The sequence below is a fragment of the Trachypithecus francoisi genome, unplaced genomic scaffold (assembly GCF_009764315.1).
Source record: "Trachypithecus francoisi isolate TF-2019V2 unplaced genomic scaffold, Tfra_2.0 Lachesis_group2, whole genome shotgun sequence".
Classification (NCBI taxonomy): domain Eukaryota; kingdom Metazoa; phylum Chordata; class Mammalia; order Primates; family Cercopithecidae; genus Trachypithecus; species Trachypithecus francoisi.
The window spans coordinates 120,830,695-120,857,661 of NW_022681465.1; the positions used below are offsets into that span (position 1 = coordinate 120,830,695).

Here is a 26,967-nt window from a genome sequence, read left to right on the forward strand (position 1 = left end):
TTTCTTATTTGCTTTCAGTGCACAAATGTTTGATGCTTTTGAAGGGCCATGGGCTGAGGATGCTTAACTATGGCAAATGTGATCCTTCTGCTCCTGAAGTGTACTGGCTGGTGACCTCCTCTTTGTGCCTGAGTGTTGGGGAGTGCCTTCTGCCCAGGAGATTCTGGAGAGCTATGGATGGGGGTCAGGAGGAGTTGTGAGAGTCTGGAAATGTGGAGGCTGGGCACAGGCTGCTTTTTGAGATCACTGTCAAGGCTCACAAAAGAGAAGAGATGCCGAGGGTTACAAGACATAAGCTTCAGTTTAGGAATACAGATTGTGCATTGGCCAGGTGTGGCTCATGCCTGTCATCCCAGCACTTCAAGAGGCCAGGGTGGGTGGATCACCTGAGGTCGGGAGTTAGAGACCAGCCTGACCAAAATGGAGAAACCCCGTCTCTACTAAAAATACAAAATTAGCCTGGTGTGGTGGCGGGCACCTGTAGTTCCAGCTACTCGGGAGGCTGAGGCAGAAGAATCACTTGAACCCGGGAGACAGAGGTTGCGGTGAGCCAAGACTGCGCCACTGCACTCCAGCCTTGACAACAACAGCAAAACTCTGTCTCAAAAAAAAAAAAAAAAAAAAAAAGGTTGTGCATTAGGGTGGACTCCTCTGCCTGCTGACTCTGTACCTTGCTCAGGCCTAGCAGACATGGAGAAGAGGAACTCTAACAGCCAGTCGAGGTCAAATGACTTCATTCCTCAAGGCTGAGTGTTAATATCGTTTACCTGCTTGCCTGCTTTCCTTGAACTAATGACTTCTTGCCCTGAATAGCTTATTAGAGAGAAGAAGTCTTATACTGATAGTTTTGGGGTCATAGGTTTGAACTTATTTTGATTATCTCTATGAAAACAGGTTATAGAAAATAGCACAGAATGGCTGACTTATTCAGATACAACTGATATCTAATTTAAAATGTGAGTTTCATGCTTTTTTCATTACACCATAGAGAGAAGGGGCAGAGAAATGTTTATTGAATGAGTTCACTGACTGCCATGCCTTGTGCTCCTGCTGCCCATATACCTTATCTCATTGGCTTTTCACCACAGTTTTATAAGGGAGGTGCTGTTATCCTCATTTTGCTGATGAAATTAAGGTTCCATGATGTTGCAGCATCAAGATCACTTGCTTAGTATGTTTGATACTTAGTATCACAAGTATCAAAGCTTGTGATAGATTTTAATTATTTCTCTCTGCTAGGCAAGATTAGTATGAACAAATTGTCAAGAAGAAGAAAAGGTCTATTGATTCAGGAACTGACTAATCAAGCCTAGAATGATCATTTGGTTTTTTAATAAAATTAGTGATGACAAGAAATGTTTATCATTTTAAGGATTTATAATGCTCAAAATGAATGTGATTTATTTAGTGAAGGTGCAATAAAAAATGTTCTCAGAGGCTTTCTGGAGAGAGCTTATTTGTCAATTCACATGGCACCCAAATGGAGCTGTTGATCCAAGGTAATACACTGAAGACATTCATTCATTTAGTTATAGATTATAATTCTATTAGGGAACATGTGGTAACCTAAGATCTGTTAGACTCTACCTTCATTACAGGAGTCATAATGAAAAAGTACTGATTGAAGAGGGAACTTGCTAAGAAATGTGAGATGCTGTTAAATGTGGTCCCTCCTGCTTCAGATAATTACTGCTTTAACTTAATCTCTGATGCTCGTTGTCTTCATTCAGGCCACGTATATATAGTGAAGGATTTCATGCCTTGGAGGTAACAATAGAGCAAAAATTCTAGGCCCAAACAAAACTTCACTTAAACCACTTTTCCTGAGCATCTGCTCTGAAGTCAGACTCTACCAGTTACTGTGTGACTTTGTAGGGCAATTGGTTAACTTCTCCTACCTTCATTTGCCTACAATGGGGATAATAAATGACAGTACTGACTTCACATGATGGTTGTGAGGAATCAATATATGTAAATGTTATGTAATTCATGTAAGATGCACAACACAGAGCTAGGAGGAACATGTTAGCCGCTTTCTATATCGGTGGTGATGGCTTTACGGCATGCTACAAGCTGTGGATATGAAAATGAGTGAAGCTCATGGTGCATGGTGATACTGATAAGCTCTGTATAACATAGCTTATCACTATCTTGTGGGATGTCAGAATGCTAGGGAGACATAAGGGAAAAGGGATTTGCTGCCTGCGTAGGGATGTGAGGGTCATTTGGAAGTGGAAACTTGAAAGTTGACTGGATAGTCCACTCTTGATAGTCTGTGAATTTACATATTATTTAATTCAAGAGGAATATTTACATTTTGGCAAATCTTGAATTGAAACTCCCATAGTTACCTTTGATTAATTATGGGCTCTACTGGCATCTCAAAATTTCTATTTATTTTGGCAGTTGACATACTGGCGTACACTTTCCTTTCAAACCAAAATATTTTCCCTCCCTTCTTTACCAGGGAAAGTTTAAGCCAGAAAGAGAAACTTCATAGCCTGGTACAGATATGTAGCAGTCTGAGAAGTGATGATCACAGTAATAGATGTTTTTATAGAAATAGAATGAGTCAAGGGATAGCTGAATTTTGGCTTCAGTTCTTAATAATGTGGTTACATTCAGTTAATTACATTTTGTGTTTTAGACTCAGTCTAGTAATGCCAAAACATACTAGCTCAAGTATAAAAAGAAGCAATAATAGGGTGGTGGTGGTGGTGGTGGGTAGCATGGGTTATATTTAGATGAGAACATTTAAGCTCAGTACAGTTATTGCCTCTGAGCACATAACCTAACTGTGAACATCCCAGCATCCAAGAGAAAAATGTAACATGATGGGTGATGTAAATCTCATTCTCTCATGAAAATAAGCATACTTTTAAACAAGAGTGAAATAGTTTTGAGAGAAATTTGCCTTGCAGGTTTCTAATCATGGGGCATTGACAGACAATTAATTTTTCCATTGCTGACAAATTTTACAAGAAAATTCATAGATGTTTAACAAATGGCAGTTACTAATATTTATCAGCTTATTAAAATCTGAGATCATGCTGTTAAGCCATAGTTCTATAAAAGCAAGTCAAAAGGGACCAGTATATACTGTGTATTTTCTGACGATGTGACTTGATAAATAGTTTGAATCTGAAGGAATGAGTAATTAGCATATCCTTTGTTTACACTGTTTATCTTGGCTTATAGGGCATTTGACCAGTTGTGAGAGAGAGAAGACACGTCAGTACTAAATACCTGAAGGGCACGTATTCCATGTCGCTGAATGAAAAATAAAAAGGCTATATTCTTAAGATATGGGGTATATGAATGCCAGATACCCCATTATTGTGAAAATTCAAGCACCGAATTTGTATTTTGTTTGTTCTTTAATGGTGAGCCACTCACCTCTTGATGCTTTTTCTCAAGGAATTTTGTTTTGGTGAAAGTGAACTTTATTTTAATCTTTCCAAAGGTATGGACCTCAGAACTTGAAAGACAGAGCTGTTTCAGGTTTTGAGAGCAAAGCCCTTCTCTTCATAAGGAGATCTTAAAATAGTTCCTGTAGAATATTTAAACTGGACTACATCATAGCTGGCCAACTAGGATATAAGCTATAAAGCACACCCCTAAGGATCTAATGAAGTTAACCTGTTGAATGGATTTGCTTAACTCAGTGGTTCTCAAAGATTAATCCCTGGTGTCATTTGGAAACTTGTCAGAAATGCGAATCCTTGAACCCGACCCATGCTGAATGAGACTGCTGAATTGAGACCCAGTAATCTGTATTTTAACAAGACCTCCAGGTGATTCTGACGTACTCTCAAGTCTGAGAAACGCTGGCTTTGATCAACCATCTGGATGTTAAAAAAAAAAGGGGGGGGTCACAAATGATTATTTTGGTCTGTGGTATAATTACAATTTAGTTGTTTTTCCTGATAGGACAGACCAGCAGGTTCACGTGCTGCTTGTGGCAGCTTCTGGAATGTTATGAAAAGTGTTGTCATTAGCTATATACTGATGTAGGTCTTCCCATTTTGCCCTGGCAGGTGGTATTATTCAGGTGTATACTAAAAACAAGGGTCCTCTCTGAAACGTTCATTTTGTTTTGTCAGAAGTTTATTTTTATTAACTTTGATTTTCATAGTGGTATCATAAGGCTTTTCTTTTAGAAATTGTCCTGTGAAGTAGGGATGACAGAAACTGGAACTAACCAGTTACTGACATTCAACTCAGTATATTAAATATAATAATTAAGACTACAAAATAAGATAAGGTTTAAGCATTGTGATAAAGTTTGCTTTGCTTAGCTTTGAAAATCATTGGTGATCTTATATTTTCCTTCATGATTACTAAGCTCACGTTCTAGAGTCAGAAGGCCTGGGTGCACATTCTGCCTCCACTTACCTGACATTGATGGAGTTATTTAATTACTCGAAGCTTCAGTTTCTTCATCTGTGAAGTGGGATAATAACTGAACATACCTAATTGTATCAGGGTTTTGTAAGGAATAAATGAGCTTATGAATGTAACCCATAATGTTAGCTGCTGATAGCAATCCTATTATTACTGTTACCAGTAATACCACTACCACCAGTACTCCTGTGGTTAATAGATAACCCAGAGATGCATTTATGATAGATTTCTAATTTGTGTGCCACTCTGTCATCTCAGTGGGGAGAAGGAAGATAAGGTTTCTCTTTCTCTTCTTATGGTTTTAGTACCTCTGATATATATCATTTGTATAGGTAAAATATGAAAGGTAACATTTGTATAAGTAAAATATAAGTAACATTTGAGTGCCTACTGTTTGCCAGGCACTAGCCAGCATGTTCATACCCTCAGAACCCTTAGAGTGCCTCCTTTATTCAAATGTATGTCTTAATTAGTGTGGTTCTTTGACTGCCATGATCATTACCCTACCCAAGGAAGGATCACTTGGTTTATAGTAAGACTTGGGTTTGAATCCCGACTGTGCCACTAAACTATGCAGTAACCAATCTGTGTAGTAAATTATGTGAGTTTTCTTTAGTCTCAGTTTTTATTATTAAAATAGGAATAATAGGCTGGGTGCAGTAGCTCACGCCTGTCGTGCCAGCTACTTGGGAGGCTGAGGCCAGAGGATCACCAGAGCCCAGGAGTTTGATGCTGTGGTGAGCTGTGATTGTGCCACTGCACTCAAGCTTGGGCGAAAGAGTGAGACCCTGTCTCAAAAAAAAAAAAAAAAAGGAATAATAATAAAATGTAACTTAGGTGGTTTGAGGATTAATTAAGACAGTATTTAAAAAGTGCTTAGTAGGTGCTCAATAAAAGGTGGATCTGCTTTTCTAATTTCTCCCTTTAGGGTGCCAAGGGAAACTGGCAGTGGGGTTGAAGCAAACTGAGTTGTCAGTATCTTTTGTTTTATAAGAGGTTCTTTAATCATCTATCTGAAACCACACTTAACTTTCCCCCAGCAAATTTTTTAAGCAGATTTTTTTGAGAGAAGCTTATTTTATGTTTTGTGTAGCATAATTAAAATGCCATGATTGTCCTTTTTTTTTGAGACAAAGTCTTGCTCTGTCACCAGGCTGGAGTGCAACGGTGCGATCTCAGCTCACTACAACCTCCGCCTCCCGGGTTCAAATGATTCTCCTGCCTCAGCCTCCCAAGTAGCTGGGATTACAGGCACCTGCCACCAAGCCCGGCTAATTTTTGTAGTTTTTTACCATGTTAGGCAGGCTGGTCTCGAACTCCAGACCTCATGATCTGCCCGCCTCGGCCTCCCAAAGTGCTGGGATTACAGGTGTGAGCCACCGTGCCTGGCCATGATTGTCCTTTTAAGACTCTAAGTGATCATTTTCTTGCTAATTGATCACTGACCCTTGCCTTTTTGTAGACAAAAGTGATGGACTTTGATTAATAAATTCCCATCCTTATTTTTGGTTCCTGCCATAATTGTCATAATTTAAACTGTAAATCTTGAAAGAGCAAGATACGTTAGGATATCAAAAAGCTAGAATACAAATGTATTTTGGAGTTAGGACAGGGACATTAGAGATCCAATCAAACCACTCCTTTTATGGACCAGGAAAGAGGTCTAAAGGACGACAGTGCCCAAGCTCGTATAATACGACAGGCAGAGTTGAAGCTTCCTAGTGTCCAATGCCCATTCCACTCATTTATGCTAATGTTCATGTTTTGGTCATTAGCTCAAGTTCAATCAAGAAGAGCATCACCTAGCAAGGTTTCTATTTTACAGTTAGTTTAATCTTTGGGAAATGGAGCCTAGAAAATAGGTCAGTGGTTATATTTGATCCAATTAACAATTAAAAAAGGCAAAATTGAAGAATGAAATATGGAAATCAAAGCACTCTTACACTTTTGATTTGACTCTTTCATTGTTATGTAGGAAAACCAGCATTGTTTGTACTGTTCTTATACTTTGGGTTTATTTATCTGTGTCCCCCTTACCTATTTCCTAATGGTACAGACACATTTTAGGATTTTTAAAATTAGATGTTAAAAATGGACAGAAAAGATCAGTGAGGGAGTAAATCAAGAATGACAACCTTAAAACCTGCTCTGAGAACAGAATGCTTACTTGACAAAATATGTGGCTTTTGAACTCTTTGAATTACCAAAGCGTCATAAACAAAATGTTTATAGTAACTATACTTGCTAATAAGTTTGGGTCGTGGGGAAGAATACATATTAGACTAGATTTGGCAAGAATGAAGTACTTGTGCCATTGGACCTTCTACCTTGTAGCAGTCTGTGGAGGCAGTTTCCTTCTGAGTCCCTGTGGAGTCTGAGAATCCTTCTCAAAACACCTTGCATCTAATAGTCAGTACCAATTGAACAAACTTTATGTATTTGTATTTACTTGTCATCCCTGTATTGTAACAAATTATAGGAAAAAATTAGTATCATTACTAAAAGTTAGTGTAAAAAGGGTGAATAAATTTTTTTTCATTTCATAAAACATTACTGAAAATTTAAAATTTAGGATTTTAGTTTTAATGTACTTTACCAGTTAGAGGTCAGCAAAAATCTTTGTTTCCCGCAATATGCTTGGGGTGCCCATGGGGCAGGCTAGTGGGAGGAAGGTGTGGAATAGTTTACTAAATTCCATTCATAATACCACGTTTAAAAACCTGTAGGTTGCCAGGTGCGGTGACTTACGCCTGTAATCCCAGCACTTTGGGAGGCCAAGGTGGGTGGATCACGAGGTCAAGAGATCAAGACCATGCTGGCCAACATAGTGAAACCCCATCTCTACTAAAAAATACAGAAATTAGCTGAACATGGTGGCACACACCTTTAGTCCCAGCTACTCAGGAGGCTGAGGCAGGAGAATCGCTTGAACCCGGGAGACGGAGGTTGCAGTGAGCGAGATCATGTCACTGCACTCCAGCCTGGCGACAGAGCAAGACGCTGTCTCAAAAAAAAAAAAAAAAAAAATCAATAGGTAAAAAAACAAAAACAAAAACTTATAGGTAAAAAGGAGGCTTCTTGACTTATTGGAAATAGTTTTTATAAAGCAAATCAAACAAAAACAGTCTGTGTTTTTTTTTTTATCAATTGCTTCTTTTCAGTGCTCTCGTCATTCAGTGATTGACAAAATGCATGTTCCAGAAATTCGTAAGGTTGCTTACTCTGTTAGTTGCATGAAAAACAACACTAAACTTAATTCCTCCCCTCACCCAAAAGAAAACATACAGCTCTTTAGAGGGAAAGGAGGAAATATAAAGATAAACCTTAAGGAAGTAGCAGAGAATAAAGATTTTAAATGTTTAGAAATTACATGAAGGAATACATCCATTCATTGATTTAGCGAACATTTGCGTGCTTTCTACCTGCCAAGACCTATGTGAGGCAGAGTGACACAGAAATACAGGACAGTGCTTTTTAACCTGTTTTACAGCATGACACACATAGAAAATGATAATTTTTAAACAGAGATCATCTGCCAGGAAGCTCCTGCCACCTCAGGATCTTTTGGATAGTCTCGTGGGCTCAGGACATGACTGACTTGGCACACCATCACCCCGCTGTGGTAGGCACACTGGAAATATTTGATGTGAGACATAGTTCCTGTTCTTGGGAAGCTCACAGTTAGTGAACAGACACCAGGAATTATTGCCTCCAAGACTGGTTTGTATTGGAGATGCAAATGGATGGCCCTTTTAAAGGTGTGGTTCATTGCTGAAAGAGAACATATCCAGCAACTACAGAATGAGATAGTGTAATTTTTTTTTTTTTTTGAGACGGAGTCTAGCTCTGTCGCCCAGGCTGGAGTGCAGTGGCGCGCTTTATATTAACTTCTAAACCTCAAATTATGCCTCAAGTCTACTTGGCTTCTGAAAGAATATGCAGGTTTTGATTTAATTTAGTGCTTGAGATGAGGAAGTATAAACACAGAACAGCTTCTCTCTTTTGGGAATACTAACCCTTAGTCTGATCCTGGCCATGTGTACTCCTGCCTCTCGTTAGATAGATCTTGTTCAGGAGATGAGGATAATGAGGAAGGAATCTGGTGGAAGAGGTGAGGCAAAGATGTTCTGGAGGGAGTCATACCAGTTTAGAGCAGTATAGAATGGTAAGGCACCTGTTCACTCTTCCCCATCCTCATCCTCACCCTAACCTTCCAACCCCTAGGGGAGAACTTGAAATACTGTCTCTTACCTGTAATATTGGATTCTACCTAAATATACTGTCCTTGACTCCTCAAGTTGCAGTGGTATTATAAAACCACTCAGTGCACATTACTGAATATCTGCATGATGAGATGGGGTCAGGAGGATTGGTCCCTACTTCAGGGAAGCAGAATAATCCTGTGGGTAAGATGTGTTATAAAAGCACAGAGGAGAAATGTTAGGTCCATCCAAAAAGAATAAAAATGCTCTCAAGTGGAGGACATCCTCTGTCAGCTTAGAGGTTCTAAAAGTTAGCTAGGAAAGTAGAAAAATGAAAGGGATACAATTAGGAGGTGATTAAAAAAAAAAAAGTCAAAGCTTTGAATTTAAATAGTAATGTAAAAGGAAACATAATTGAATAGAAGGTTTTAGAAATCTCCTTGCAGATTCCTTTGGGATCCCCTTTTTCTTTAATATTCTTGCAGTGGCCTTTGTGTGTTTATGTACAGTATCCTTAAGGTGGGTCAGAACATGTATTATTGCTTCGTCTCAGTTTAATTTTAAAACCTTTTCATCTCCTACTTCTAATTTATCAAGCTAAACCTTAATTTTAGTTGTCTCTAGTACTCTTCATCCTGAGGAATGTCAGAGCACTTGGGATGTTGTATATTTTAGGATTCCGTACCCACTCTCGAAATGCACTTGGTTAAGCCAGGGGTTTAGGTCAGCAATGTACCCCGCACTCTTCCTTCCTTTTAATTTTAATGGCAACAAAATCAAGCCTAATTTTGCAAGTTGAGAGTAAATAAGAATTGAGATTTTGTTTTGTTTTGTTTTGCTTTCTCATCTAGATTCTAACTCTTATTCTAACTCTGATCCTTTTATCCTTTATTTACCAGAAGTAATGACTGGGTTGTTTGGGGACCTAATAACATGTTGCATTGGGGGCAGGGAGGGACAGAACATGCTTCAGCAGTTCTCTATTGCTATTCTCATCCTTCTCCTTAGAGAAAGCCTCGTGACAGTAATGAGAGCAGTTTCTATGCTTCATTATTGCAGATTTATTTTTATGTTGGGGGAAGGGAGAGTCTACCAAAAATTTTTTTTACATGTTTTTTAGAAGGAAGGAGTTTTTTTCAACTCTCTATATACATTATTAGTTTTAAAAACAAATCTTTAGAGAAGGCAAATCATTAACAGTCAAGAACAACTTTGATAATACATAGAGATGGATAAATCAATATTTTTATTTTCATAAAATAAGTATATAATTTATCTTGGCTCGATCCAGTGGCTCATGCCTGTAATCCTAGCACTTTGGGAGGCTGAGGCAGGTGGATCCCTTGAGGTCAGGAGTTCAAGACCAGCCTGACCAACATGGTGAAACCCTATCTCTACTAAAAATATAAAAAATTAGCTGGGCATGGTGGCAGGTGCCGGTAATCCCAGCTGCTCTGGAGGATGAGGCACAAGAATCACTTGAACCTGGGAGGCAGAGGTTGTAGTGAGCTGAGATCGCACCACAATACTCCAGCGCAGAACAGTGTGAAACTCTGTCTCAAAAAAAAAAAAAAAAGAAAAAGATTTCTCTCATTTGTTTTTGTATACTTTATCATTTAGTAGTCTTACAATCATTTGATGACTATTTTTAAACCTTGCCTTATAAGAAAATATAGCTATTTTGACGGCGCATATAGATACCAGTCTAGCAGATAACTAATGGGACAAGTTTGAAAAGCTTTGCCACGTTTTTGCAATCTTAAGTGATGGGAAAGAATAATAATTTTTTTTTTTACGTTTATGTAGTGTTCTTAACTAATACAGAAAATAGTTTTAATGGTTTTGGCTTTCTGAATAAACGTGATGCTTTTGTTGAAATTATTGTTAGAAATCAAATCACTCTTTGCTGAGCCCTGTGCATGCACTTTTGTGGTTTTTGATGTTTGGTGTTAATAATAACATTTAGTAATAATGTGCCTTATATAGAGAGTAAAATTGCTACTTTGTGATCTGTGTCCCATCTAATGAAACTTACTGTCCTCTTTTATATTTAAATGCTATTTTAAAAAGTGGTTTGTGGCTGTTTGTGTCTACAGGATCGCCCCAGGACATTCGACATGCACTCACTGGAGAGTTCACTCATTGACATAATGAGAGCTGAAAATGATACCATTAAAGGTAAGTTTAGAAATATACCCAATTGATTTTAGACAATAGTTTTAAATGTGTATTAACTATTTAATCTGATACACAGTATGGCAAATATTATGGAGTCACTTTGTATGCAGTAAGTTCTATCAATTTTACACATATACCTCTTTTTGTTAAAATATTCAACATATTTGATGAACCTCTACAGTGGAGCCATCGTGATACCAGTTAAGAGTACTACATGCGTGCTAATTGCCAAGAATGGGCAATTAGCTCAAAGATGCCAACCACATCCCTTATTATTATTATTTTTTTAATATCTGAGGCAATAACTTCTCAGTGCCTCAATTGTTTATGTCTACCTACTTATGACAATGATTATGTCCCAGGAAGAGTTCACATGTTGGTAGAATTTTTGCCTAGTTTCATATTTTAAAAAATAACCAATAGTTTCAAAGTTAAAATGAAGTTTCGTAGTTCTCAGAATTTTTTTCTATGTATTATGTTAAAAAAAGTACTATTTCTGCGTGGATTCTGGTCTCATGTTACTGACAAGTTGTGTTACCTTGAATAAGACATTCTGTTTGACTAGGCCTCAATTTCTTCATCTTTATAAAGACATAGAGTTACCTGGGGTACTTTAAAAATAAAATGTAGATGTCTGGACCCCATTCCATACATGGGGTGTGGGCTTGGCATGGTATTTTTTTAATATCTTAGGTGATGCTAACGTGTAGCCAGGAATGAAAATTACAAGACTAGATATTTCCTAAGGGCCTTTCCTCTGACTTTGGGGAAAGTATCTCACAAAATAAAACATTTTTCTGGATAAAAATATGTTTATTAGAAAGAGGTGTTTTTGGTTTTTTTTTAAGAAACTGAGAATGTTTGGTTTATTTGGTCATCCCACTTAAGTTGTTGGCTCGCTCATTCATTCATTCATTCAGTGATTCAATATTTATGACACTGCTTTGTGCCAGACATAGAACTTTGCACTGAGGTCAAAGGTGACAAGGCAGCCTGTTGTTTCAACTGGTGACCCGCTTAGCCTAGTTTCCCTTTGAGTTTGGCTTGTCATGTTACTGATGCAGAAAAACATTTTATGTATTTTTCAGTAGACCAATAGTGACAATTTTTTTTTTTAATGAGGAAACTTCTAGGTGTCTGGAGAGAGGGAAAAAATAATGTATAAAAAATAGGCATCTATCTGATGTGATTGAAATAAGAATATTTGGAAGGTCTTTACTGAATTTCTCATGGAATTCTGGTGGATGACTCTAGTGCAGCTGCATGCTAAATAGCTGTGGAAAGACGATCTCTCACTCAGAATTGGCTTTATTTTTGCTACTTTTTAGCACTCTGACTTTGGGTAGTCTTCAGCCTCTTGGACCCTTTGTTTTCTCTTCAGAAAAATGGAGAATCTAAGGTGCTATTTCTAGCACCAGAAAAATTGTACACTCTTAAAAAATAGCTAAAGAAAAAATATGAATAAGGTCTGTGGGTTGTACCAATGTCAATTTCCTGGTTTTGTATTATAGTTATGTAAAATGTTACAATTTGAGAACACTGGATAAAGGGTACATGAGGCTCTGTACTACTTTTCCAACTTGCTGTGAATCTATAATTAGCACTTTGGGAGGAAAAGGAGGGAGAATCACTTGAGCCCAGGAGTTCGAGACCAGCCTGGGCAACATGACAAGACCCTGTCTCTATATAATAAAGTAATTTGAAAAAGGAGAAAACACGGTGAGACCCTGTCTTTATATAATAAAGTAACTTTTTTTTAAAAAAGTTAAGGTCTGGTGTGGTGGCACACACTTGTAATCCCAGCACTTTGGGAGGCCAAGGTGGAGGGTGGCTGGAGCCCAGGAGTTCAAGACAAGCCTGGGCAAGATGGTGAGACCTGGTTGCTACAAACATTAAAAAAAAAAAAAAAATTAGCCAGTTGTGGCAACCCACATCTATGTTCCCAGTTACATGGGATGCTGAGGCAAGAGGATCACTTGGGCCCAGAAGGTTGAGGCTGCAGTGAACTGTGTTCCTGCTCTTCAAGACCCTGTCTCAAAAAAAAAAAAAAAAAAAAAGTATGGAAAAAGTGGTTAAAGAACATTTGTATATTCTTAATGTGTTTAATTCTTTCAGCAAATTTTCAAAGAGCTTCCCATACACTAGATACTACAGGTAATAAGTAATTAGAAATCATTTTCTAAGTGCCTATGGTTTTTATCACAGAAGACGTAGGCTACAAACAGCAGTGGATAGAAACAGCTTATTATGTGACATTTTAAGAAGCAAGCCTCTAACTAATACTTAGGTTAGATAAAAGAGTTGGCACACATTATAATTATTATTATTATTATTTTATTTTATTTTATTTTTTGAGACAGAGTCTTGGTCTGTTGCGCAGGCTGGAGTGCAGTGGCACGATCTCAGCTCACTGCAACCTCTGCCTCCTGGGTTTAAGCAATTCTCCTGTCTCAGCCTCCTGAGTAGCTGGGACTACAGGTGCCTGCCACCACGCCTGGCTAATTTTTGTATTTTTAGTAGAGACGGGGTTTCACCTTGTTGGTTGGGCTGGTCTTGAACTCCTAACTTCAGGTGATCCACCCGCCTTGGCCTCCCAAAGTGCTGGGATTACAGGCGTGAGCCACTGTGCCCGACCAGCACACAGTATTCTGATACGATTGACAATAGAATTTCCTTGGCCATCAGTTTTAGCCAAGACATCTCTATCAGATTTTTTTTCTTCTAGTTTGCTCAACGGGTAATTGTTTAAAGTTCTGCCTTTATTCTATATTCTCTTTTTAAGTTCTCCTTACCAGTTTTTACTAAATTAAGTTTATTTAAGCTGATATTATAGTGATAATCAAAAGTTAGGTCTGATGACAGAATAAATTAAGTCTGATTGATCTAATCTGGGAACATACAGATTTTGTAAAATAGTGATTTATAGACTGCAGCATGACGGAATAGAAAGACAGTGGGTTTTGGAATCAGATCTGGTTAAACTGCCACTCTGTCACTATAGTCTCTGGTGGCTGTGAGGATGACATGATATGATGCAGCTATAGATTTCAGCATATTGCCTAGTTCATAGAAGACACTAAAGAAATTACATGTATTATTACTAAACATCTAAGTCTGCTTTCATGTTCATCAAAAAAGCCAGCTTCAGTTTAAGTTTAGGTACCAGTCTGACTTGAGTATATTACAGGAGCCTTTTGTGTTTTTTCCTACAAAGAGCAGTGAAGAATTCACAGATGAGTGCATGGACCTAAAATGCCAGATTATAGTTATGCTTGTTTTCTTTTTGAAACAAGATCATGACCTTTGTATCACCGTAGCCTATCACTGCCAAGACATTGTTTTTGCTCAGGGCAGCATTTCATTTCTTGTCAAACTACCTTCTGATTTAGATAGCTATTTTAGGAATATTATGCTTGATTTTAACAGTGGTTCATTCTATTGTGAAATTTTGTTTAAAGGTAATAAAAATAATAAAATTTGAATAACAAAAAAATTGTCATTTTGAAATAGGTGTCTAACACCTACCAATTCATTTTGAAAATAAATAAAATACTTTTCCAGTGGTCTGCTTCCTTAGAAACAGAAAATAGAAAATTGACTTTAGCCAGGTGTGGTAGCGCACACCTGTAACCCTAGCACTTTGGGAGGCTGAGGTAGGTGGATCACCTGAGGTCAGGAGTTCGAGACCAGCCTGGCCAATATGGCAAAACCCCATCTCTACTAAAAATAGAAAAATTATCCGGGTGTAGTGGTGTCTACCCATAGTCTCAGCTACTCCAGAGGCTGAGGCAGGAGAATTGCTTGAATCTGGCAGGCGGAGGTTGCAATGAGTCGAGATCGGGCCACTGCACTCCAACCTGAGTGACAGAAGAGAGAGACTCTGTCACGGCCCCCCCAAAAGAAAAGAAAAGAAAATTCGTATTAATTCTGAGATTAGTAAAGAACAATATACCTCTCAGAAAAAAAAAAAAAAAGATTTGATTGTTTTAAAGACTTCACAATTCAAAGACAATTTTAATAATCTTAAAAATAATTTCATAAATTATGAATGACCTCATTTGTTTTTCTCTTTCATTTCTAGTTCCTCATAGGTATGCAGTTTGTGTGTGTGTGTTTAAATAATAACGCCTAAAATTGCTACGGGAACTACAAGTTGAATCTATTGGTGTGGCTATTATTAACTTAAATTTTCAAAAGAGCTAGAAAACTTAATTTGTATTTTTCATTTGGGAACAAAAAATCTCCCTTGCTGTAATGGAGTTAAAAAATTTTGTTTTTTCTATCAACAAAATGCTTAATAGGCCTAGGAACCTTCAAGTACAGCTTTTGAATTTCTTTATGAATGTGTTATTGATTCCAACTGCTTTGTTGGAAAACTTATGTTTTTTTAAACAAATGTTCAAAGGAGTACCTAGCTTTCATAATTCAATTAGATTTTCTTATAATTTATTTTTAATTGCTTTTCTAAGAATTTTGAGGCTACTACAATTTTTTCTATGTACAGGGATTTAGCTCTTTGTGCTGGGGGAAAGGGTTCTCCTCATTCCTTATCTCCCTGTTCTTTCTCTGGTCAGCTGGCAAGTCTGGATGTTATTTTTATCCACGAAATTGTGTATTGCCTTCTCTATAACCAACACCAGTGACAATCCTCTTCCCTAGAGATCGAATTCATTTTCTTTGCTGCACACCTAGTCTCATAAGCCTAGAGCCTGAGCTACAGGCTGACTTTGATTTTTGATCCCCCAGGTGGCAGCTTGTGCATTGCTACAGTATTATTAGGCTTATCAAGTTTTTTCTTCACCTGGACAGAAAAACTTTTTACTACTGTAGATGCCTAGATGATTATTTGGGGAATATTGTATCTTATTGTTCTTCGTGTTTTTTCTCGCTTGTGAAATTGGTACTTGTTACTTAGAAATGGAGCAGCATGAAACAGATTAAAACCACATGCGAGTACATCTGTTTTCAGCCTTCTGAAGCATAGGTTGGATATAGTGAAATAAAGATTCACGAGGCAGTGTTACATTCAGTGTATAGAGAGACCTCTGAAAATTAGGGAGCCTTTTTTTCTTTTCTGTGTGTGAAGGGAATAAAGAGACAAAAATAGTGCTTTAAAATTATCAGATGTCACACAGAATATAACAATCCACAGTTTCATGATAGTGGTTGAGTATTTTACATCCAATATATGAAAACAACATAATATTCAATTTACTTCATTTCACTAGAAAGCCAAAACGAGACAGCAAAATTATTGAGAGAACAAAGGCAATCTACAGACTGTCAAAACATTATAGTTGTTCTTCTCATATTAAATTATGACTTAGATATTATATTATTCCTTTGAATAGTGTGAATATGCAGTCTTTTTCTCTTCATATTGTTGTAGAATGTATCTTGCTTTCTGTTTTTGAAAGGGAAGGTTCAACATATCCACTGCAATTCCTCTGAGTTTCAGACATTTCAAGTACTTCATTTGAATGTAAGCAGTAATGATTGCATTCAGAAATGCAAGTTGTTTAAAGTGCCAGTCTTTTACATATCCCCTTGGTGCCCAGGAAACCTATTGCATATGTAGAGTAAGTAGTGGAAGCATGTTATCCATCACTGCCTCATGTGTTTCATGCATTGCTTTAAGAGCTGTGGATCTACTCCAGAAATGCTATGTATTTAATTCCTGACTGCCAAAGGTGTTGTGACCTTGCATTTTAAAACACTTTCATATTTTTTCTTGCTTTATCTACATGTTAAATTTAGAGACCCTTCCCTGACTATTTTTCATTGCTGTAAATTTGTTTGAAACAAATGCTTAAATGAGTGGGCAAGTGATGATTCCATCTGTGCTTCTTTTCTTTGTTGCTAAGCAAAAGAATTTATAATAGCCTTTCTAGAAGAAGATCATGAAACTCAAGTTGAAAGTTTAGTACACAAAGCTTGTTTCATCAGTTTTATAAAAGTTTTTTTTTCTATCATTGTAAGAGAGTGGCTGTTGGGATTATTTAAGTTCTGTATCTTTACAGTTGGGGTAGAATTAATTTAGTGCTACTTAAAAAATGTAATAAATAATAGGAAACCTTAACTTTTCTTTTGATACACCATTTTACTAATATTCCTATATTCCAAATTGCAGTCACTTAGTTGACTTAGAGAACACATGTTGTACACTGGTACAGAGACATTAGAACAAGTATTTTATACAGATACTGACTCGACGCGGGCTGAAATAGCTCTAGAAACCTGCTATGAGAGTTGCTAAATGTTGTCACTTATTTATTTCATATGTTATAAATTTGAAGTAATTTGGGAATAAGTACAATTTTTTCAAAACGAAAAGTCCTACTAAAATAGGTTCTGTTGCTTTAATATTAGAGTGATTTATTTCAGGTAGGAATGGTGGGGAGGGTCTATAATTTCTTACAGTATTTAACCTTTTTCTATTTAAATTGGTTTGCCTATGGCAAAATAAGAACAGATTACTGGTACCCTAACCTCCAACTTTTTTAAAGGATTAGATGGACATTTTCCTTTAAGGGACATTTAATGGGGCATGATTCAAAGTACCATAAGGAAGAAATGGATAGGCCAGGCATGGTGGCTTACATCTGTAATCCCAGGGCTTTGGGAGGCCAAGGCAGGTGGATCACCTGAGGTCAGGAGCTCAAGACCAGCCTGGCCAACATGGTGAAGCCCGTCTCTACTAAAAACGTAAAAATTAGCTGGGCGCAGTGGCAGGCGCCTGTAATCCCAGCTACTTGGGAGGCTGAGGCAGGAGAACCGCTTGAACCTGGCAGGCGGAGGTTGCAGTGAGCCAAGATCAAGCCATTGCACTCCAGCCTGGGCGACAAGAGTGAAACTCCATCTCAAAGAAATGAAGAAATGGATAATGCAAACCGGTTAATTTTACTTGGATTTATAATCAAATTTCTCCTTCCAAGTAAATTATTAGTATGTGGTACCAAATGTGTCTGGCGAATCGAGGGATCTTTAAATATCATTAAGCCTTTAGGATTCAGAGTTGGCCGGCAGCTGCCAGCGTGTCTGGCTGAAGCCTTCCTGAACCAGGCTGGCTCTTTCTTGCTCGGTTTGGATGATACCAAGTAATTCAAAGTAGCGTAACAGGGGAGTGACTTAAGTCTCCTGAGAATTAAAAAGTTGCCTTACTTCTCAAAGCCTCATAAGTAATGTAGGACGTTAAATAGCAAAGAGTATAATTTACACTGGGCTACAATTAATTGCACGTGTGGCTATATAGGAATGAAGTGTGTTTCCTCTCCTCCTGTACTCTCCCTCTCTTGACTGCGGAAATGGAACATCCTAAACAGTCTTTCTCTTGCCTTGGCTTAGCTGTGCTGTAGGATGGGACCTGGGCTTCTGTGTTGAGGTAACTTCTATTGTGAGGAAGAAGAGGGCGAAGTTGTGTGGCATGATTTTTTTGTAGGAAAAGTGAAGGGTCTATGCTTAATTTTGAACAACTGCCTGCTTTCTGTTTTACTTTTGATCCGGATTTGTTGGATTCCTCACTGTACTGTGTAGGTTGATCTTACAAAGATGTGGATTTTGAGCAGTGTGATTACCCCCTTTCAGATTTGAGGTTGCTGTTGTTTTTGTCTTTGGGGTTTTTATAAGCGGGGGAGGGGAAGGGGAAATGCCTAGGAAAGAAAATCATGTGATGTATGTGAATGCCGACATGGTCATAGGATCGGACTGCAGTCTTCCTCGCTGTAGCCTCTGAATGGAAACCAACTCAGTTCAAACTAAATGCATCTTGTGTGTGTGGGCCAGATCCTCATCTGCCCTGTTTACATAAATAACACATACTAGTCCATCGAAAATAGTGATCCTCTGCCCTCTACCTGCTACACATTTGTGACTGAATATTTAGCCCTTGTTTTTGTTTGGTCTGAAAATCAAATAAGCAGTTGCCACAAAGGGGGAGTTTGTCTTATGTCATCCATGATGTGGGTCCGTAATTACTTAAGCAGCCCCTTTATCTTAATCCTGAACATTGAACATAAGGAATCCTATCTTGAGGCCGTGACAATTGGTTATCGTTTTATTCTTTGTTACCTGAGTGAGAGGTGAGGGTAACGGTGGGTGGGTGGGGGAAGTATTATAGTAAACTTTTTATGTTATTAGAAGGTTAAACACACATTTAAAAGATTGTTTAACCCATTAACATCATTTTTTCTTTTCAGTTGTAGTAAAGCTCTTTTATTCTATGGTTATTATGACTTAATGTTGTTTGACATCCATTCAGGGCAGAGATTTTGCGTGGTAGTTAAAAACTTAGAGATAAATCAGAAAACAAGCAACAATCAGGTAACAAATTAACAAGTACTTTTCTTTAATGTTTTACTTTGTCATGTTAAGTTTTGTGTACAATTTAAGCGTATGTTTTACCATCTGGACAGGCAAAAATAGTAATCTCCACTCAGAAATGAAATCAGAATTACAATTAAGTAGTAAGATTTTCAGACTTTGTCCACAGTTTGTCAATGATAAATATTAGGGATCTTCCTACTGTAAAAAAGAGAAGGGGGCCCACAACATTTATGGGGATCCATGTCATTCATGTGCTACATCTCAATTAATAGAGTGTATTGTGCACCTTTAATAATGTCACTTTGTTTTTCTATGTTTTCCTTCTATAGTAAAATTCTATAGAGGTGACTCTTGCTGTCTCATTTCCTGACAGCTACAAAAACAGCCCAAATATCTGCTTAATAAAAAGGCCCTTCGTTTTCTATGAAGGTCTTAAGGCTTTCCTTGATCCTGTTATATAATCCATGACTATGTTATTTGCTGACTTTGGGGGAGGGGAAGAAATGCCGCCTGATTCATAGTTGTCATAAAAATATCCAAGATTCTCTGCATTTAGTTTAGCAACAGGAAGGAGGGAACAGTTCACAATTGTGCCACAGAATTATTACTTCCCAAAACTCCTGCATGGACTTTCTACCTGAATATTGTATGCAGTTGATTCATTTATCAGCTACATGTGCCTGAATTGTGAATTTCTTGTTTTCCCCCTCACATTCCCATTATCCTCACTACCAAAACTAAAGAGGGGGAGAGAGAAAACTCTGAAATTGTTCTTGCTAGCCCTGTACAATTAGTCATACAATTTGTAAAAGGAATACTTTTTAAGAAGGTTTAAACTAGTTACTACTTTTCGAATCAGACATTGAGATGGTCAGGCTGCCTCTGGGCTTCATTATTTTGTCTAAGTCGCTGATTCTAAATTCAGTCCTACACCAGTGCACTCAGTTCTAAAAGCAAGGCTTTGTTTTATTCTGGGTATTACCTGGTAACCAGTCAATTAAGAACATTAGTGGAACTCTGAAGGGAAAGCAGTTCCATAATCTCTTTGGAATCCAGTTGGGCTGATGCCAGTTGCTGTATATTGGAAAAGAGAAGGAGGAATCAACCAATTAGGGCCCCCTTTTAGTGCCTTGAGAAACCAACGATAAAGAGCAAGTCTTAATTCTGAAGAGCAGCCGTGATTAATTGAAATATAAATAACTTTTTAAAAATCTAACTTCTGCCGGCTGTAATATTCCAAATAATAAATGTCTGGCATGGTTGACTAAATAGAGGTATTTAAACCAGCTGCCTGATTTCTTTATGGTAAGGATCCGAAGTTGTTAGCATATAACAGACTTTTCCAAATGTTAGGAAATAAAAGGAGAAGTGTTTAGGGTTGTATTCAAACCTGGTTTGGCCACTAGTAGTGCCTTAGGTTGGTCACTTCTCTCTAGACCTCAATTTCCTCACCTGTAAACGGAGGGGTTGAACTTAATGATCTTTACATTACCATCAGCAATTCAGTCTTACATTACAAAACTGAAGGTACAGTTTTACATTTTAAAACTGAAGGTTTTTATGGTGTAATGACTGAAAGCAGCCCATGAATATCATGTGAGTCTGGGTGTGGCAGTATTTCATATGGAGTAGTTTGTGTAAGGGATATAATCAGAAATCAGATTTAGTTGGTTGTGTGAAGGCTTTGGGTCTAAACTACATCTTTTCTTTTTGAGATAGGCCTCAAAATATTATGTTTAGAAAACAGTTGTTTAAACTTGGCCTCATGAAATGTTTTTGTTCTCCATTTGTGAACCATGGGCCTCTTCAGCCATGGGAATTATTTGATAGAGCCTGTAAACCCATTAGTGGACCAGGCATTCTAGTTAGATGATAGATGTCACTTGTATATGCCTGATTATCTTCCAAAAGCATGTGGATGCTGATGTAATGCAATTAAAATACATTTAAAGGTGTTGCTGAATTCATAGTAGCCTTCTGATATTAAGATTTTTGTTGTTGTTCTGTTTTACTTGTAGCATTCATTAGGGTAGAGGTAGGGGTAGGAGTCTTCAGTTATTATTATGGAGGAAAGCTTCTCTGAAATATTTTGATCAAAGTAGATCTTAATAGTTATTATAACAGATTATGAAATACTGCTCTAGAGAACTTCCCTAATTTTTCTGCTTTATACTCCTGCCATTAGAATGCTCCTTTTTACAAAAAAGAACATAACATAAAAAAGGAATTTAACAGAGGAAATGGTGAGGAGGAGGACAGGGAGGAGTGAGGAAGCTACTTACCCGCTCCCAGATTGTCCTCTCCACCAAGTAGCATTTTGGAGCTTCCTGACATCTGAAGCCATCTTTATTCCTTTGTGGCAGGGTTAAGAATATGGGCTGCTGAGGCTATATCCTCCATGATGCCGGGGGTAGAGGGAGCCATCTGACGAGATGGGTGCCCTTCACGTAATGTAACATGGCAGCTCTTGTTAGGCGGGGAAAGCAGGTGCTCCTAAAGCCTCTTTAAGCCACATGGTTTGGAAGAGTCTTATATTTTAGCTTCTGCTTATACTCCGCCTGCACAAATATTTGAACATATTCGATGTGCCAGGTGGACTGAAGGATAGTTTTGATGCTGGGCTGCGTTTTTCCTTTTCAAGGTAGACCTGGACCTTCTGTATGGGAAGCAACGTTAACAACCAGTATCAAGTGAAAGGCTGCTTACCTCTGATACCATTTCTCTTTTATTCAGTGTCCCTTCTGAGAATGATTTCTTACCCAGATCCTTATAGTAAACTTTTATGTGAGTTTTGTGGTCTTCATTTTATAGTTGAAAAAAATTGGAGATCCCAGAGATGCAACAGCTTCTGTAAAGTCACTCAGATTCCTGGTACCTCCAAGGGGTCAATATAGAAGGAACACACAGCTTCTGGCTCCTGGTTCAATGGCCTGAGTATTTATTGTGTAGCCTCTGAGAAGGAAACAAACATAAGAAAACGTAAACATTTTTGTCTAGTATGCTTTGACAGAAGGTAGGCATTCAATTTTTTTTTTCCTCTTTTTCTTTCTCTCTTTCTTTCTTTTTTGAGACAGGGTCTAGCTCTGTTGTCCATCCTGGAGTGCAGCGGCACAATCTTGGCTCACTGCAGCCTCCGCCTCCTGGCTCAAATGCTCCTCCCACTTCAGCCTCCCAAGTAGCTGGTACTACAGGTGCCTGCCAGCACCTGGATAATTTTTGTATTTTTTGCAGAAATGGGGCTTTGCCATGTTGCCTAGGCTGGTCTCAAACTCCTGGGCTCAAGCAATTCACCCACCTTGGCCTCCCAAAGTGCTGGGATTACAGACATGAGCCATCATGCCTGGCCAAGATTTCTTAATTTCAATTTAGGAGATTGTACAAAATTTAAAAATCTGTATTTTATCATAATCTATGAAAGATTCAGACTTCACATTTGGCTGGTTTCATACTGAAGTGCACCTTATTGGGAGTGGAAATTTTTCCAAGTTGACTTGTTCTCTTCCCTGATTCTGATTCACCAGATTTGCCATGGGACTTAAGCATGTGTGTTCTTCATGTGATTCAGATACACTTCTTCCCTTCCCACCCTCACTTTTGCGACGCTTTAGATGTATACGTAATGTCAAAAGCTGTCTGAGGTCATTCGTATAACAAATATACATCAGGCATCTACTGTGCACCAGGCACTATGGTTGTTGGGATATATCAGGGACTAACTAAAAACAAAGGTTCCTGGCTTATGCAGCTTGTTTTCCAATTAATTACCAGACATCTTTGAATATCCTGTTTATTATTTAATTTAGAAGATTAATAAGAGGAAAAGTAAGAACCCTGAGTATTGATAGGACAAAATAGGTAGTGGGCCTTCTGAGAAATAACAAAAGGTGAAATTCTTGTATCAAATATAAAATGCAAGTCCACTCTTCATTAAGATTCAGAAAAGTTGTCAGAATTCCTGTTAAGTAAGTGACTAGAGTTAATGATAGATAGGTCTGTATGCAAAAAGCCAACTGGTGACTTTACAGATTGCTTTTTGGGGTTTGGACTTCAGTAAGCAGTTTTAAGGCAGCTTTTTATCAGTATAGTAGTATTCTATTTTATAAAATAATGGTTAAATAAGAAACTCAGTCTTAATTCTTTTTAGTTTCTGTAGTCAGATAAAAGTCTAATTAGGCTGGGCGCGGTGGCTCAAGCCTGTAATCCCAGCACTTTGGGAGGCCGAGACGGGCGGATCACGAGGTCAGGAGATCGAGACCATCCTGGCTAACACGGTGAAACCCCGTCTCTACTAAAAATACAAAAAATTAGCCGGGCGAGGTGGCGGGCGCCTGTAGTCCCAGCTACTCGGGAGGCTGAGGCAGGAGAATGGCGTGAACCCGGGAGGCGGAGCTTGCAGTGAGCTGAGATCTGGCCACTGCACTCCAGCCTGGGTGACAGAGCAAGACTCCGTCTCAAAAAAAAAAAAAAAAAAAAAAGTCTAATTAGATTTCTTGTGGCTTCTCTCTTTTTTTTTTTTTCATTATACTTTAAGTTCTAGGGTACATGTGCATAACGTGCAGGTTTGTTACATATGTATACTTGTGCCATGTTGGTGTGCTGCACCCATCAACTCGTCAGCACCCATCAATTCATCATTTATATCATGTATAACTCCCCAATGCAATCCCTCCCCCCTCCCCCCTCCCCATGATAGGCCCCAGTGTGTGATGTTCCCCTTCCCGAGTCCAAGTGATCTCATTGTTCAGTTCCCCCCATGACTGAGAACATGCGGTGTTTGGTTTTCTGTTCTTGTGATAGTTTGCTAAGAATGATGGTTTCCAGCTGCATCCATGTCCCTACAAAGGACTCAAAGTCATTCTTTTTTATGGCTGCATAGTATTCCATGGTGTATATGTGCCACATTTTCTTAATCCAGTCTGTCACAGATGGACATTTGGGTTGATTCCAAGTCTTTGCTATTGTGAATAGTGCCGCAATAAACATACGTGTGCATGTGTCTTTGTAGTAGAATAATTTATAATCCTTTGGGTATATACCCAGTAGTGGGATGGCTGGGTCATATGGTACATCTAGTTCTAGATCCTTGAGGAATCGCCATACTGTTTTCCATAATGGTTGAACTAGTTTACAATCCCACCAAGAGTGTAAAAGTGTTCCTATTTCTCCACATCCTCTCCAACACCTGTTGTTTCCTGACTTTTAATGATTGCCATTCTAACTGGTGTGAGATGGTATCTCATTGTGGTTTTGATTTGCATTTCTCTGATGGCGAGTGATGATGAGCATTTTTTCATGTGTCTGTTGGCTGTATGAATGTCTTCTTTTGAGAAATGTCTGTTCATATCCTTTGCCCACTTTTTGATGGGGTTGTTTGTTTTTTTCTTGTATATTTGTTTGAGTTCTTTGTAGATTCTGGATGTTAGCCCTTTGTCAGATGAGTAGATTGCAAACATTTTCTCCCATTCTGTAGGTTGCCTGTTCACTCTGCTGGTAGTTTCTTTTGCTGTGCAGAAGCTCTTTAGTTTAATTAGATCCCATTTGTCAATTTTGACTTTTGCTGCCGTTGCTTTTGGTGTTTTAGACATGAAGTCCTTACCCATGCCTATGTCCTGAATGGTACTACCTAGATTTTCTTCTAGGGATTTTATGGTATTAGGTCTAACATTTAAGTCTCTAATCCATCTTGAATTAATCTTCGTATAAGGAGTAAGGAAAGGATCCAGTTTCAGCTTTCTACTTATGGCTAGCCAATTTTCCCAGCACCATTTATTAAATAGGGAATCCTTTCCCCATTTCTTGTTTCTCTCAGGTTTGTCAAAGATCAGATGGCTGTAGATGTGTGGTATTATTTCTGAGGACTCTGTTCTGTTCCATTGGTCTATATCTCTGTTTTGATACCAGTACCATGCTGTTTTGGTTACTGTAGCCTTGTAGTATAGTTGAAGTCAGGTAGCGTGACGCCTCCAGCTTTGTCCTTTTGACTTAGGATTGTCTTGGCAATGCGGGCTCTTTTTTGGTTCCATATGAACTTTAAAGCAGTTTTTTCCAATTCTGTGAAGAAACTCATTGGTAGCTTGATGGGGATGGCATTGAATCTATAAATAACCTTGGGCAGTATGGCCATTTTCACGATATTGATTCTTCCTATCCATGAGCATGGTATGTTCTTCCATTTGTTTGTGTCCTCTTTGATTTCACTGAGCAGTGGTTTGTAGTTCTCCTTGAAGAGGTCCTTTACATCCCTTGTAAGTTGGATTCCTAGGTATTTTATTTTCTTTGAAGCAATTGTGAATGGAAGTTCATTCCTGATTTGGCTCTCTGTTTGTCTGTTACTGGTGTATAAGAATGCTTGTGATTTTTGCACATTAATTTTGTATCCTGAGACTTTGCTGAAGTTGCTTATCAGCTTAAGGAGATTTTGGGCTGAGACGATGGGGTTTTCTAAATATACAATCATGTCATCTGCAAACAGGGACAATTTGACTTCTTCTTTTCCTAACTGAATACCCTTGATTTCTTTCTCTTGCCTGATTGCCCTAGCCAGAACTTGCAACACTATGTTGAATAGGAGTGGTGAGAGAGGGCATCCCTGTCTTGTGCCAGTTTTCAAAGGGAATTTTTCCAGTTTTTGCCCATTCAGTATGATATTAGCTGTGGGTTTGTCATAAATAGCTCTTATTATTTTGAGGTACGTTCCATCAATACCGAATTTCTTGAGCGTTTTTAGCATGAAGGGCTGTTGAATTTTGTCAAAAGCCTTTTCTGCATCTATTGACATAATCATGTGGTTCTTGTCTTTGGTTCTGTTTATATGCTGGATTACGTTTATTGATTTGCGAATGTTGAACCAGCCTTGCATCCCAGGGATGAAGCCCACTTGATCATGGTGGATAAGCTTTTTGATGTGCTGCTGAATCCGGTTTGCCAGTATTTTATTGAGGATTTTTGCATCGATGTTCATCAGGGATATTGGTCTAAAATTCTCTTTTTTTGTTGTGTCTCTGCCAGGCTTTGGTATCAAGATGATGTTGGCCTCATAAAATGAGTTAGGGAGGATTCCCTCTTTTTCTATTGATTGGAATAGTTTCAGAAGGAATGGTACCAGCTCCTCCTTGTACCTCTGGTAGAATTCAGCTGTGAATCCATCTGGTCCTGGACTTTTTTTGGTGGTAGGCTATTAATTGTTGCCTCAATTTCAGAGCCTGCTATTGGTCTATTCAGGGATTCAACTTCTTCCTGGTTTAGTCTTGGGAGAGTGTAAGTGTCCAGGAAATTATCCATTTCTTCTAGATTTTCTAGTTGATTTGCGTAGAGGTGTTTATAGTATTCTCTGATGGTAGTTTGTATTTCTGTGGGGTCGATGGTGATATCCCCTTTATCATTTTTTATTGCGTCTATTTGATTCCTCTCTCTTTTCTTCTTTATTAGTCTTGCTAGCGGTCTGTCAATTTTGTTGATCTTTTCAAAAAACCAACTCCTGGATTCATTGATTTTTTGGAGGGTTTTTTGTGTCTCTATCTCCTTCAGTTCTGCTCTGATCTTAGTTATTTCTTGCCTTCTGCTAGCTTTTGAATGTGTTTGCACTTGCCTCTCTAGTTGTTTTAATTGTGATGTTAGAATGTCAACTTTAGATCTTTCCTGCTTTCTCTTGTGGGCATTTAGTGCTATAAATTTCCCTCTACACACTGCCTTAAATGTGTCCCAGAGATTCTGGTATGTTGTATCTTTGTTCTCATTGGTTTCAAAGAACATCTTTATTTCTGCCTTCATTTCGTTATGTACCCAGTAGTCATTCAGGAGCACGTTGTTCAGTTTCCATGTAGTTGAGCGGTTTTGATTGAGTTTCTTAGTACTGAGTTCT

At 38.2% G+C, this 26,967-nt stretch overlaps 1 protein-coding gene across 4 annotated transcripts in view; it reads left to right on the plus strand.

Annotated features, from left to right (window-relative positions):
- CPEB4 (cytoplasmic polyadenylation element binding protein 4) overlaps positions 1–26,967 on the plus strand; it is a 78,761-nt gene that overhangs the window by 11,521 nt on the left and 40,273 nt on the right. For all 4 annotated transcript variants that reach the window (XM_033180325.1, XM_033180326.1, XM_033180328.1 and 1 more), the window contains exon 2: positions 10,703–10,784. In XM_033180325.1, coding sequence (XP_033036216.1) covers positions 10,703–10,784 — 82 coding nt within the window. The remainder of the gene's footprint in view (positions 1–10,702; positions 10,785–26,967) is intronic.